The 15,112-nt window shown below is 38.9% G+C and overlaps 1 protein-coding gene across 2 annotated transcripts in view; it reads left to right on the top strand.

The window, feature by feature from the left end:
• scube3 (signal peptide, CUB domain, EGF-like 3) overlaps positions 1 to 15,112 on the top strand; it is a 138,625-nt gene that overhangs the window by 91,738 nt on the left and 31,775 nt on the right. Inside the window, exon 7 of one of the 2 annotated variants that reach the window (XM_012865916.3) lies at positions 5,346 to 5,393. The exons of the other annotated variant lie outside the window; for it this stretch is intronic. Within the exon in view, the coding sequence (XP_012721370.2) occupies positions 5,346 to 5,393 (48 nt within the window). The remainder of the gene's footprint in view (positions 1 to 5,345; positions 5,394 to 15,112) is intronic. 2 annotated transcript variants of the gene reach the window in all.

Raw genomic sequence — 15,112 nt, 5'->3', positions numbered from 1 at the left:
TCTTACAACCGCAGCCCTGATGAGAGCCAGACCCGTGTCAAGGTCTGGTCAGCCAACCTGTCATTATTGCTGTATCCCCGTAGGCCAGGATGATGCCGCAAAGTTGACCTCAACCAAATTATACATCTTTGCCAGCCGTTTTGGAGGCAGAGCAAATGCACGTTTGTTGTGCCAGATTAGGAAGCAGTCAGCCAGTTAAAAATCTCCCGTTTCCCCCCACAGAGTCTGGGGTTGCAGCGGTGACGGAGCCATTCTCCGCGGCTGACTCGTGGGCACTCCGTTTCTTGCACTCTGTATTACTTAATAAAGTCTCAATAAAAACAAATCCCTCATATACGGCGCTGTTGAAAAAGCGGATGACAGGAATGATGGTGTAGTCTGAGCAAGGGGGGAAAAGAAATTATAGGATTTCCAGTTTTAAAATGTTGACTTTAAATGCACCACACACTGAAACATTTTGAAATCAAAATCCTAGTCTATACACATGTTTCAGTTTGGATTGTCAGCTTTAATTTAATAATCCATTCGTCTGGGGGGAAAAACAAAAGGTAAGAGGTAACTGTATATTTATCCATGTAATCTAATTTTAATTCTGAAGGAAGCTCCTAATTAGAAATGTCAAAATGAAAACTTTATACAGGTCTTCATGGAACATACTGTAGTAATAATTTATGTCATACTTACTTGTAAAGCCAGTGCATTTAGCATAACATCTCCTGGGGCGTCTTTTGATTTGCTTTTTTTTTTAGGGTTTTTGTCATTCAGCTGGTGGATTCTTCAGTATGCTGCAGCTTCTTCATCTGTCCATCTTTCAAGGGATATTATATGTACTCTGTCACATTTCCAATCCTTATTTTAGTGGTGATTCGCCTCAAACAAGGATTGCTTATGCATTCTCTGCATTAACGCACCGTACGTCGCACGCTTTGAATACTCGTTTTTCATCCTGCCCGTGTCCCTTCTGCGTCTAGAGGTCACGTATTAATAAGACCGTCGTCGCTCAGACAAAACATGCGCTAACACGGACCCTTTTGAAGTTAGACTCGTCGCTGTTTTATTCATGGGTATCAGGGAAGTTCAGATATCAGAGATGAGAAGCCATCATGTGGAAGCGTTTATGCTCTTAGCACAGCAAATCATAAACACTCACAAATAGCAGGCAGATGCAGACCGCCTCAGTCATCTACAGAGTCGGCCACACCGCAAAGAGCATGACAGAGGCATTTTGTTTTGCTTTTTTATAAATGAAAACCATAAAACAACACGCACGCAAACGCTGAGGACACGTCCTGCATAAATCCACGTAAACGTATGCAGGTTGCTGTCTATTGCCGTTCGTGTCGCGCAGCAGGCCTGCCCGCAAAGCCGTTTCTGGACGCTGCATGTTGGTCCCTGCATGACGGGGAAATGTTGTCTCATCCATGCATGCGCTGGTTTCACCCTTCTTCACCTGAAAAGGGCCACCTGTGGATGCCACGATGGCATTCTGACATTCTGAGATCTAAATATCTGGTTGGAGTGGTAAAAATTATATTTTTTTAAGAAGAAAAAAAAGAGCAATGAGAGTGAAATGAAAATCTGAAGACCAAAGACTGCAATGAACGTTAGACAAAGTACACGGTACATAGAGAACTGACTAACTATGCCATGAAACACAAATATGTTTCTGAAGCAAAGATTCCATAAGGGGCTCAACTCATTAAGAAACGACAAGTAAGTTGATTTCTTGTCAAAACAGCCGGCTAAGATGGAAGAAAAGGGAATATAACTTTTACTCCGAGTAGCTGGATAGATATACTCCTCATCTGAGCTTTATGTTAGCTTTGGACTCAAATAAGGCCCGTCTTCCTGATATTCTGCAGCCATATACACTGTGCCACCCAAAAGTATTTACACACCTTAAAGATTTAGCTTGTTTTCATGCTATAACTACTTCATTGTATTTTATTAGAATTTTATGTTTAAAACCAAGAGAAAGTGTTGTGCGTGAAGTGGAAATAACAGAACGATGTTTTAAATGCTGAAAAGTGTGACATATTCAGCATTTAAAATATGTCTGACACTCCTAAATAAAACCCAGTGCAGCCTATGGCCTTCAGAAGTCTTCTATTAGTAAACAGAGCCCATCTGAGGGTATGTCAGTCTCAGTATTAATAAAAAACTGCATGTGACGGCCTCAGAGGTTTGTTGGTTAACATCAGTGAACAAACAGCATCATGAAGCCCAAGGAACACAGCAGCAAGCAGTCACCCACCTGCCCTCAGGACTCACCCAAAAAAGGCCAGGGATACATTATTGGAGACTTTCAAAGCAGATCTAGATTATACAACAGTATCCCAAGTCTTACGGAGAACTGTTCAATTTAGAAGCAACTGCAAACCCACCCAGCATTGATCAAAGAATCGGGTGGGAATGGGTGAAAATATGTTTATTTAGATCTCCAAAGCTGGTAGAGACACCCCAAAAGATTTGCAGCTGTACTGACTCAGGCGGGGGTTGACTACAGATACATGCCATACTTGTCTGATTTTTTTTTTTTAATCTGTAAACCCAATTTAAACAATGTGTCATTTTCCTTCCACTCCAGAAATGCGATTTACTTTGGGTTTGCCGCTCCCATGAAATCAAAACAAAACACTCAAGTCAAGTTACAGGGGTGTGAAAACTTTAGCACAGTACATCGAGGGTCAGTGTTGGTCCTAAAATAAGGTAGGCAATCGTTAACTGAATTAAGCAGAAAGGATACTCAAAAATCACAAAAACCAGATTTACTGTAAACCTAATGCGTTATATTTTCACATTGAATTTCACATAGATTTCTGATGCAGCTTTTATCGACAGCACAGACGGTGTCGGGCCACTAACAGTGTTTTGGCAAAACAGCCTAGCAAAGTCAGTTTGTGAATGATATGACCGCAAACGACCTTAAAATGTATAATAAAGCAGAGAACGGAGCCTGGTTGTCCCTGAATCGCAGCTTTTGCAGCACTAACCACCACTCGATCTGTCTGTCAAGGCTTATACTAACCAGCAGAAGCCGCCTCTCACACGCAAACGGCAAAAATGGTATTTTTGCCTGCAGTGTGTGAAACATTTATTTGCATGACTGCATGTTGCGAGGTAACACTTTTGCCTTGAAATGTCACCATTTGTTTTCAGTCGGAGGGAAAGAAAACTGTTATTATCACTTTGTTCTCAGGATTTAGCGTACAATAACTGCTCTCTGTGACCCGGGAGAGACTGGGAGACGGTCTACTTTCCTGACCAAACATCACGTCATTCTGTTGTATCTTTGTCATCTCCTGTTGGTTTCAACAAAGATGAAAGATAAACGATTTGATGTGGGATAATTTTGTTTTTTGTATTATTCTTTTAATCCATCAGAAATTTAAGTTAAGGCTTTCTTTCGTTTTAACTAAACCAATCTCTGCAAGAGTTGGCAACGTGTGTCGGAGGTTATTTTTTTTTAGACTCAGCCTTCGACTACCGATGTAGATGATGTGAAGCAGAAGATTTTAAAAATAGGAATATTATTATTCTCAGTTAAGGTGGCTGAACAAGAATGGGTGTAGTTAGAGGAAAGCAGAAAACTGTTCATGGCAGCAGCGACAATGAAGCTAAACTAAAATGTGGTTCTGGTTAGATAGCTGGAGGGTAGCTTGTGGTAATGATTCTATCATGCACTAAAATAGAACAAATCCAAGAAATAGAACAAAAAAACTAGTCAGCTACAGGCTCTAGACCTTTTAATTAACATTTGATGTTCAATATCAATAAAAAGATTGTTGCTTTACAGCACTGGTGTTAAATTAAAGATTAACTTGTGGTGTCATCACAGAATAAAATGCAGATTTTTCACCAAGAATCACATACAGTGTCTTAGAAAATATGCATGCCCATTAAACCTTTCTCTTACGTTTTGTCTCGTTGGAACCAGGAGCTTTGTGCATTTTATCCACCAACACAAGAGGTGCATACTTGTAAAGCGAAAGGAAAATCACGTGGTTTTAATTTGTAATTTTACAAATTAAAATCTGTTGTGAAACTTTATCTGCACGTATCCTATTATTCATTATTTGTAGAGCCATCTTCTGCTGTGATTACAGCACCACATCGTTTAGGGTATGCTGCTATCAGCGTTACACATCCAGAGACCTTTATGCACACTTTACTTTGCAAACTAGATCACACTCATTCAGTTTGGTTGAAAAGCATCTGTGGTCTCCGATTTTTTTAGATCCATATTCTGATATATATTTTCTATCATATTTAGGCCTGGCATTTGAAGACATGAATGTGCTTCTGACTTTCTATCAACTCTGACCAGCTTCCCTGCAGTAGGACAGCATCACCACAGCGTGATGCTGCCAGCATCGCGTCTCGCTTTAGTGTCTGTGGTGTGTTCAGGGAGACGTGCGGAGCTTGTTTCCCACCACACCAAGCATGCACACCAACCTAAAAGTTACATTCTGGACTTCTTCCAGATGTTTGCCATATCCCTTACAAAGCTCTTGGCAAACAGCGAGTGGGACTCTCCATAAAGGTGGTGTTTATAAAACGAATGACTATTACTCTGAGGTGGGAATCCTCCCACCTCAGCTGTCCATCACTGCAGCTCCTCCAGAGCATCGGCCTTTTGGTCGCTTTAGATGGACGGACATGTTTCCCCAGGTATGCAGTTGTGCCGAACTCTTTCCGCCTTCAGATGCAAAGCTTCAGAATAATGTTTTACAAGCTAAACCGGCTTTCAGCGTCTCCGAAGCTTTATCTCGGACCTGTGGGCTGTGTTCTTTTGGACTTTATGATGCTGCTTGTTAAATAATGTTCTCCAACAATCCCACGAGGCTTTCGCAGAACTGCTTCCTTAATCCCGAGATTGCACACTCTATTTTACCAGTTAGGTTACTTCTCAAGGAAACTAGCTGCAATGGGTTTTATTTAGGTTTTATCAGAGTAGACGGGTCTAAATCACAAATATATGGCACATATTTAGAATTTTATTTGCATGCAGAAAACTACAGCATGTATGCGTTCTCTTTCGCCTTACAATTATACCTTATGTTGTGTCGGTTGAAGTCCAAATACAACATACCGAATATTGTTGCGATGTGACAAATTGTGAAAAAGTCTTGGGGCACGAATAGTTTCTGAAGACACTGTATGAGCACATCCTGTTTGAGATCTAATCTCTAGGTAATTAGGTTGTCGTACGTGTACAAGACGTCTTACTCGGACAAAATGGTTTAGAACAAGGAGGATGTGTTGTCACCTCACCTTTTTATGCTGTGCAGTTCAAGTGCACAGCGGACTAAAGTGTGTGTGCATGTGTGTGTGTGTGCATGCAGGGGAGAGGAGTGTCCCGTCCCAGGCAGCCCCACAGCTGTTCCCCAATGGTAAATATGTGTTTATCTGGCTCCCCTCTCTCTCTGGGGGTCTGTGGGTGTGGGGATTAGAGCAACCTATCTGAGCAGACCATGATGAAGCCCCTCCCCTCAGGACGAGGTTGGGGGAGGCATCGTCCTTCTGACCTTTGACCTGTGGCTCCCCCCCCCCCACCACCACCACCACCACCAGCTTCCTTTTCCTTCTGTGAATGCCCTCTCAATAACAGCCTCTGCCTGTGTTCAACCGCACCTTTTCCAAACACGGCTGCAAACAGGGAGCCTGTGACCCGCTGCAGAGGAGTTATATAACGGAGATGTTTCAGAGATGCTGCGTTTGAGACTCGCACACAGGGAGGTACACAGGCACCGATTTGAAGTCGCTCTGACAACAACACATTTTCTCACTCAGCTCTGAATGTCACCATCTTTTTAAAGGTTGTGTGCGGCATGAAAATGAACAGCGGGTGGCATATGAGGGTTCTATGTTATAACTCGACCTCAGATATCAGATTTTACCTCAACAGTTCTTACATTCAATTTTATTTTACATTTTACCGACAAGTCTACTCAAAAGTAGCTCCCACTGCCATCACTCACATCAGATTCAGCTTTACAACTGTGCATGCAGAATTGCATGTACATGCGTACATACAGTGCTGTGAAAAGGTGTCCAATGATAGATTTTTTTTTATTATTTTTGTTCGTCTTCTGGGACACTCAGATGTTATATCCTAATGTAGATTTATAATAATTTAATTTATTAAGGGAAAAAGGCTATCTAAGCCAATCACCCTACTGGTGAAAACATGAATTAGCTGGTATACCTTTGAACTGTCCACACCCATAGCCGACTGCTAATAGACATGTAGAATCAAAGAAATCCCTTTGATAGAACCTGACAGACAACATGAAGCAGGTTTTAAAGATTTCTAAAAGCAATACCCTGCTCCAATCTAAAGCGAATAAAAAAACAGGAGACAAAATCACTGACATCTGTTTGGAAATTACTAAGTCATTTCTAAGAATTTAGGACCACAGCAAACAACAGTGTTGGCCATCATCCACAGTTTGTGATTTTTTTTTTTTCTGGCAGCTGCAGGCCACTGTGGTTTTTAATAATTAATTAATTAATTTTGCATGTCTTTCATTTGATATTTTTTTTAATTTTCTGTTTCTCCCTCCATTTTTTTTCTATTAAATATATTAGTTATTAGTTGTTATTATTATTATTATTATTATTATTATTATTATTATTATTATTTATTTATTTATTTATTTATTTATTATTATTTATTATTATTATTATTAATACTATTATTATTATTTGTTATTTTGGGCATAAAAAACACAGTTCTACAAACATGCAAAATCATTGGTTAGTCTAATACAGTTAGGTCTAAAATGGATTGAGTGTTAAAGCTTTGGTTGCCACAAAGTGGTTGACTTTCAGCAGAAGGTTTTCTCAAGAGATTCGGTTTTGTGTCTTGTCTTTATTTATAGCTGTTCAACTAAAATGTGTCTCAAAGTGCTTTACTGAAGAAAAGTACGGAAAAGAAAGTTCCTAATTTGGTTAAAGTGGATTTAAATTGTAGTTAACAAACGGTACGGAACAGATCAAACCAAAGAGTATGGCGTTGACATTTTTCTGAGCTGAAATCTTAAAAACGGTTCACAGTAATAATAATTGGGAAGCTTGTATTATAAGTGAAGAACTTAGAAACTTGCAAAAGATTATTTGAAAATCGTCAGTAAATTTGGAAAGATTATTAGTGTTTTGCAACCTTAAAATTAATATTTAAACAGTGTTTTAGAAGTCATTTGGAAACAGTTTGTCAAGCAATGTTGCAGCTCTTATTGATTGAATGTGTGAGCATTTTGTTCAATGAACCCTAGAAAGAATTTATGAGAACTTTGAATTCAGGACTTAGATAAAACCTAAAGAGAGTAGATTGACTTGTGACTGACCTTGATATAGTAGAGATTTCTTAACTTTGACAAACTTGGATATCTTTGATAACCTGAGCTGACAGGAAAACAAGGTCCAATGTGTGTAAAAGGCTTATTATCCTTGTGGAATAGACAATGAAATATTGAGCAAGGTTACCATCTAAAGCCTCCTAAGAGTAAAGTATAACATTAATAATTCACCAAAACAGGAAATCAAGAATTACTAATCAGGTTCTTTAAGTTCATAGTCAGACTGATCATCTTAAAAAAGTATTGCTTAAAAATGCTTCACTAACATTTATTTTATAGGAATTGTGAGGGGTGCCACTAATTGTGGCATTGATGATTTTCCTGAAAACAAATGTTTATTAATGTGATACTTGTTTTACCACATTTAATGATTTCACATTATTGTCTAATCTTTTTAGCGTGAGCCTATGCTGCTGCTATAACAAAATTAATTTATATCAAGGTTGTTGTTTTACACATATATACATTCATTGCGAAGAGTACTGTACATGCCATGTGGTCCTAAAAACAGGTGACTGATTATCCTCTTTGCAAACTAGAAACCAAATTTAAATATGTTTGCATATTTTTAACTTATTTATTTATATATATTTATATTTTGTTGCATTTTGATTAGAAAAGATAATCAAAAACTGCTCTACGTAGAGATCAAACATATTTTATTGGTAAGTTAAGGACTAATTATTCATGTCTAAGTAATTCTGCTTATTCTTTGGAAGGATAAAGATGGAGTTGCCTCCCACTTTGCTCCGCTTGCAACCATTGCACAGTTGATAAAATTAGGATTTGTTTTAGTTTGACCATAATTGGTTCCAGGGAGCCTTGCTATTTAAATTTATGGTGTTTTGGGAATTATTTGGCTGGATAATATGATCCAGATTCATATTTAGTTCTATTTGTTATGTAAAATGCAAGAACTGAGCTTTAATACAGCATCTAATGAAAATACACTCACTTTAAATTTCTTAACTTTAGGGGTTTTATGCATTTTGTACAGATCTAGAGTCTTTCGGGATGAACTTATTTTTCAAAAACTTTTAATTTTTTTAAGCTTTAGCTCAATACTCATGGCAGAATGTGGGATCTGTGTGAGGATGCACTTTCTTTAACCGTATCTGCAACATTAAACTTTTACATGCAGTCACTTAACCAATACGTGCGCATAGCTCGCCATTGAACTAATTGATGGGCTGTTTGTGGATGCATTAGCACATAAAGCGAATTAGACGACCAGAAGTCCGAAGCATAATCAGATTAGCTGTGCTCTTTTCACGAGTCAGACCAAAGACTTCTGCTTTGTTTGTGTTTTGATCTGACTGATATGAGTGAAATTACGCCTGCACCATTTCAAACACTCCGCCGCGGTGTTCCTAAACTCCATCATCACGGCCTATTAGCTGCAGCGAGAGAGCCAATAATGTGTCCATAGTTCAGATTTACTTTATGCAGACGATAAATCACGGCGCTGAGGGAGCCTCCTCTTTTCATACGCGTGTAATTTCATGTCCAAAACTCCGGAAAGTAATTCATTTGTGGAGTTTCATCTTTTGTTGTGTGGCCAAAAGTGATTTCCTTCTCTCTGAGCACCGAGACGTGATCATATCAGTTGAGCAGTTCAACCTTATTTTCAGGAGGAGATGCATTTTCATTGAAATAGCAAACACAGCAGAAAGATTAACTCATAAATCTGTGAGGACGTATCAAACCCTGATACTTCAAAGAGATTTACGATTTTACGATAGTATGTAAGAAACCTAGAGAGTAGGTTTGGTCTCATAGGAGCGGGCCTTTCAGAGGAAGAACAGAGAGAGTACATGAGGGGATTAAGGCACCATTTTTTTTTTGTAACCGTATGTATATCAGCGCTTAGTTCCCTACATCCTTATAGTAAAACAGTCTGACCTATTTCAATATTTGGTGTCCTAGTTTTCGTGCTTTTTCTCAGAAACAAAACATAGGGAGACATGTTTTGCACGCAGCTGTTACAGGTTTGTCTTATGATATTCTGCTTTGTACCCAAACCCCCAGATCTATTTGTAGCCCATTCTTTCATATTTAGTTTTCTCGCCCTATGGTCGGTCTGTGTGTCTGTGTTTTCAAGGGGATTCGTATCAAAGCAGTAGTTGTTGCATAACCATGCAAAAGTGTTCGTACCCCTTCAACTTTTCACACATTGCCCCATTTCAGTGAGAAACGTACATCTATTCTGTTGGGATTTTGTGCAATGCATTTCACATAGTTGTACATAACTTCATAGAGAAAAGAAAAGGATTTGGGATTTTTTTTTTTACAAATTAAATTATGGAAATTGTGGCATGCATTTGTAAGTTAGCGCTTTTTACTCTGGTGTCCCTAAATAAAATTCAGAGCAACTTATTGCCTTTAGAAGTCACCTAGTTAGCACAAAGAGTGCACCTATGTTTAATTTAATCTCTGTATAAATTTGGCTGCTCTGTAAAGGCCTCAGAGGTTTGTTAGAGAAGATTAGTGAACAAATGGCATCATGAAGACTAAGGAAACCAGCAGCCAGGTCACTTTTGAGCATCCAGCCAACCTCATTTGAGGTTGGCTGGATGCTATAGCATCAAGGCAGCGAGAGCATTAATTGGAGAAGTAGTCAAGAGGCACATGCTAACTCTGGAGGAGCTGCAGAGCTCCTCGGCTCAGGTGGAGGAGTGTGTTAACAAGACAGCTTTTAGTTGTGCATTAATCGAACAGAAATGGTTTCCGTCGCTCACAGTCTGAGCATTAATAAGACGGAAATTCTTTCTCTGCAGGAACTGAACGACCAACAGAATGTTGATCCTGTGGTTTGGGATCTCTACTGTAGTCAGCTGATATCAAAACTAGACTTTTTTTTTGCATGTAAAACTAAGAGGGGTGTAAAATTAACACTGAACAGCACATGGTGGCGGCGGCATCATGCAGCGCGGATGCTCTTCTTCAGCAGGGGCAGGCAAGCTGGTCAAAATGGAAGGCAACATTGTTGGAGTTCAGTAAAGGGCAATCCTGGAACACAACCTGTTGGAGGTTCATCTTCCAGCAGGACAACGACACTAAGCATATAGCCAGAGCCAGTTTAGTTTAAATAAGGGAGATATATATGTGTTAGTATGACCAATTTTAACCCCAGAGCTAAATTCAGTTGAGATCCATGGGAAGATTGAAAACTGATGTCCATAGATGCTCTCTGTGCAGCTAAGCCCAAATCTATGCCTCTGACAGATATAGGTTTAAAGTTATGAATACATTTTACCAACATGTTTCTTCTGTCAAGAAATAGTATTGATTTTTGGCAGTGACCTGGCAGGATTCTACAATTGCATCTGATAGCCAATCAGTGGAGGGAACTAGCAATTGGGTTGATGAAAATGAAGCCTTTCAATCTGATAGATTTGAAGCTCATTACCACAGATAAACCACCAAAATGCCAGTGAAAAAAAGACGTAAAAAGGTGGTAAGCAATTATAAGAAAGAGTTGATTAATGTAATAATGTGTTGGTCTATCTCTTAAAATCCACATTTAATACAATTATCATTTCTGGTTTTAAAATAGCAAATTGTAAAAAGGTTCAAGGGGATGAATAGCACTGTATAGCAAAGCACTGTAAATTGTTAGCTTACAAACCCCTTCTTTCTGAGTCCTTTTATTATAGTTGCATTCTTGCTGTTTGGTCTAGAAACTCCAAGGTTTTCTAAAAAGAACATCTTTTGCACCAAGGCCATCCATCCCTAGCGAGTCTCCTTTTTTTTTTTAGGATTCTACGTGCTCCCCCTGTTATATATTTTACTTGTGGTCGTCACAAATAACTGATGACAAGACGCTTGTCATCATCTCTGATGCAAGTCAAGAGTAGCTGCAACTAGAAATCATGCGGTCGCCGGGAGATTGCGATCACTGTCTTAACGTCTCGTATATTACTGCGGATCAGCTTCAGACCAAACACTCTGCACATTTTGGTGGAGACCATTTGCAGGAGTCGGGCCCGCTCTTACTGTAATTGTGCGTCCCAGCCCTGTAGATGCGGCGATGTGGCTGGTGTCCTTCCAGAATACACAAACAAACCCAAACGGCCAGACCGTGTGTCTGTCTCCCGCCTTTTTGCGGAACCATAACGCTAGAAATGTCTCTTCGCTCTTTTAACACATGATCATTGCAATTTGATGAGACAGCCGCCTGACTAAGCAGTTTGAAAGCACGTCCCGGCGATGTCTTATTGTCTCGTCTGCCAGCCATCTCTGCAATTATTGAACCCGCAGTACTGTGCAATAAAGTCTGTGTAAAGACTGGGGAATCATGCTCCATCATGAGCTTTCCCCCTCCTTGCGAAGATCATTCAGAGTAAATCTCTGTGCCTTGAATGTTTATCTTGATGAAAACACTGGCAAGGTTTAAATTAGATATGCCTCCCCGTGGCAGACGGATAAATGAAAACCTCTATCAAAGAAGACATCACTTCAGGGTGGAGCAACTCATTCCGTTAGGGAAAAAAAAACTGTTGATTTTTTGAACTCATCATGCAAACAAACACACCCATCCTGATCCACACAGGGCAGATTCTTCAGAAGCTACTCCTCCCAGATTCATCAACACAGACTGCCATGGCAACAACACTAACAACGTTACCCAAAGAGAAACACTTCGTCTGCGTCCCCTTGCAGAAATGGACATCAATTTCTCATGCAAAAATAAAACGAACATCATAAAAGGTCTTGAAACGAATGACATGGAAGGATATGAGCGTGTCGTGCGAAACGTGATGGCATATACGACAGTGTCATTTAGTTTTTATACTGTTTCCAATGACAACATTTAACAGGAACATAAATAATCATTTTCTGGTTGTATGTAAGTTCAAATAATTCAGTTTAAAGGTGTTATCTGGAGGCAGTTTACAATACAACTAGGTAAAATTAGTACCAGCCGTATAGAATCCAGTTTAGTTATGGACAGTCCAATTATTTCTTTACACAATGTACACTAATACGTTTGATTATTTTTTTATTTTATTTTTTTGCCACTTGGTAAAAAGGACTCGGTCCATGAAAGCTTTGCTGATTGCACTGAGTCATTGACTTTACAGTGATCCCTTATTCAGAGCAAAGCCCGTAGTGATGGAGGAAAGAAAAAAGTCCCTTTCTTTAGACCTCCAGCAGAACCAGGCTCAGTGTGAGCGGAGAGCTGCTGTGAACGAGGAAAGAAGCAAATGAAGAACGCCGACGCACTGGTCTGGAAATACTATTTATCAGAAACAAGAACTGCATAGAGATGCTTTTTGGAGTTGCTCTGTTAATGGCTACTTCTAGGAGATGAACAGTTAAACACTGAAGAATTTAACCAGTTGTAATGGTCCATGGGGAAGAAAAACAACAGCTCAGGGGCGTCAGAGCAGGTCAGGAATCTCCGGACCAGTGCTACCTTCTATAAAAAAGAAAAAAAAACACATCTCCAGGTTGGTAACAGAAATATTTGGACATAATGCATAAATAAAGCTGATAACTGAGTGATCTGCCAACAAGTCTACTTTTATAAACTGAATAAAATACCAGTAAAACTCAAATTTGAGAGCTTTTCAAGGGTTTTTACAAAACTATTAGATTTCTATAATGAACCATAAATGTTCAGGGACTGATAAGTAACAACAATTTTAAATCATATTCTGGATTAAACAAGGAGCCGATGCAGACAAGGTAATATATTGGAGAAATATTTTTATTGCCATCTGAACCCTACGCTGAATAAGCTGAAGGTATTTCACAGATTCCTTTTTGAATGAAGTAAAAAGTGAATGGGCTATTTTTTTTCTGGATCTGTATGGGACAGCAGATTTTTAACTTTGGCAATAATCAGGTGAAAATATGTTTTACAGGTTTTGTGTAATATTGGATTTAAAGGATATTTCTTGGTTCAAAGATGACTCCAAGGTTCTTTACAATTTAATGAGTGACTAAGCAGTTTTTTTTAATGATCCCGGCTTCTGTGTCATCAGGAGGTGCTTTAAGTCTAATTCAGTGATTGCCAACCTGGGAGACAGCGCCTTAGGGCAGGGGGCGTGCTTGGCTTTAATGCTAAAGACACTGTCAACAAGGCTTTTAGACATGTGCCTGTGTGTGTGTGTGTTTATAGAATTAAGATCATTTAAACTGTGTGTTTTGTGAAATGGGCATTCCCTGCATACATTCACTCTTCACAGTAACATCCTGAATCAAACATGGTGGATAACCTGGCATAAAAAACTTTCTGTATCTCGTGTGCGTATTTCAGGACAGTGTTGCCACATTTGGAGGGAAGTTAAGTCTTGTTTTACTGAGTTTTCAACTGAAACAGGGGCACTGAAGACATAAATAAATCATTCACTATAATTAACCAAAGAGATTTCAGACACATTAAGAAGAAAAAAAAGATTTAGCAAGGGAATTTAACACAAAAAGATCTTAGGTGAAGGTGTGAGTACAGCAAACTTAAGGCTTGTGGCACGTAATATAATTCAGTTTTGAATTTGTTGTATTTGTGTACCACTAATTCACAACATATATCCTTTTAAAGCACGTTATACAAAACAAGGGCAATTCAATCCAATTACCTTGACTGATTTAAAGTATTTACGTTTCAGTTTGATTGTAGTGTGTGTGGTGCAACAGTGGACGTTTGCTTTGTGTCACTCACTTTGCAGCAATCCCTCATACTGAGCATTCATGTACCGACAGTGAAGAGGAGAACTCCCCTTTAACAGGAGAAAAAGGCCAGCAGAACCGTCTGCCAGGACTGACGGGCAGTTTTACAAGACAGAGCAGACACACATAATAAGAAACAGCACAGTGCAGTACTGAACAAGGAGTACTTTCTATGGTAACAAAAAAACTAACCAATTAGCAATGATAGGTATCAAAAGTACATGTAATAATCAAGAGTGAAATCATATGAAATACTTTGGTTGGGATGAGGTCTGACATACAAGTTGAAGATTTAGATTAAGTTAATATGTTTGATAAATTGGAAAGCGCAACTGGATCAAAATAGTCCTCACACTGATCAGAATCTATCGAAAAAAAGCTAACACTTTTTTATAAATCGCTCTACACTTTTTTATAAAAAAAATGCTGTAGGCCTACAGAGCAAGAATCACCCAGACAACAATAATAAATTTATAGTAAAAACAATAAAAAAATATCTAAAAAGGAAACGAAATAAAACATTTATTTAAGAAACACAGATTTAAGATAAAATAAAAACAACAATGAAGTCGACAACTAAAAGGTAGCAAAGGTCATAGTGAATAACTGGGCCTTAAACTTTTAAAAAGCAGCTAATGAAGAGGCCTTTCTGATGCGTAACAGGAGGTCATTCCACAACTTGGGCCCCAACACAGCAAAGTCCCGATGGACATGAATTTTAAAACAGATTTTTAAACAGATTGGCAGCCAATGCACGGATTTAAAAACAGATATAATGTGGTAAGACGTTCCATTTAAAAGACGTTCTTCTGCATTTTGTGCCGTCTTGCTGACGAGCGATAGCAGAACCATTGATTCCGGCATAAAGGGCATTACAGCAGTCCATTTCAGTAAATGAGGTAAAGCTACCTCATCTACTGAAGACCTAGTTACCTTGTTTGTGTTTGTGACAGAATCAGGTTTATTTATGAAGAACACTATGGAATCCTCACCTCTGGTAGCTAAAGGAAGACACTGCTTTTATTGTGTATTGGTCTAGTTACTGCAATAAAAACGGACCCTAAGATTCATCTTGC

This window comes from Fundulus heteroclitus, chromosome 1, assembly GCF_011125445.2.
Source record: "Fundulus heteroclitus isolate FHET01 chromosome 1, MU-UCD_Fhet_4.1, whole genome shotgun sequence".
NCBI lineage: Eukaryota > Metazoa > Chordata > Actinopteri > Cyprinodontiformes > Fundulidae > Fundulus > Fundulus heteroclitus.
The sequence above is the reverse complement of the archived record's forward strand: the minus strand, read 5'-3'. Positions and strand labels throughout refer to the sequence as shown.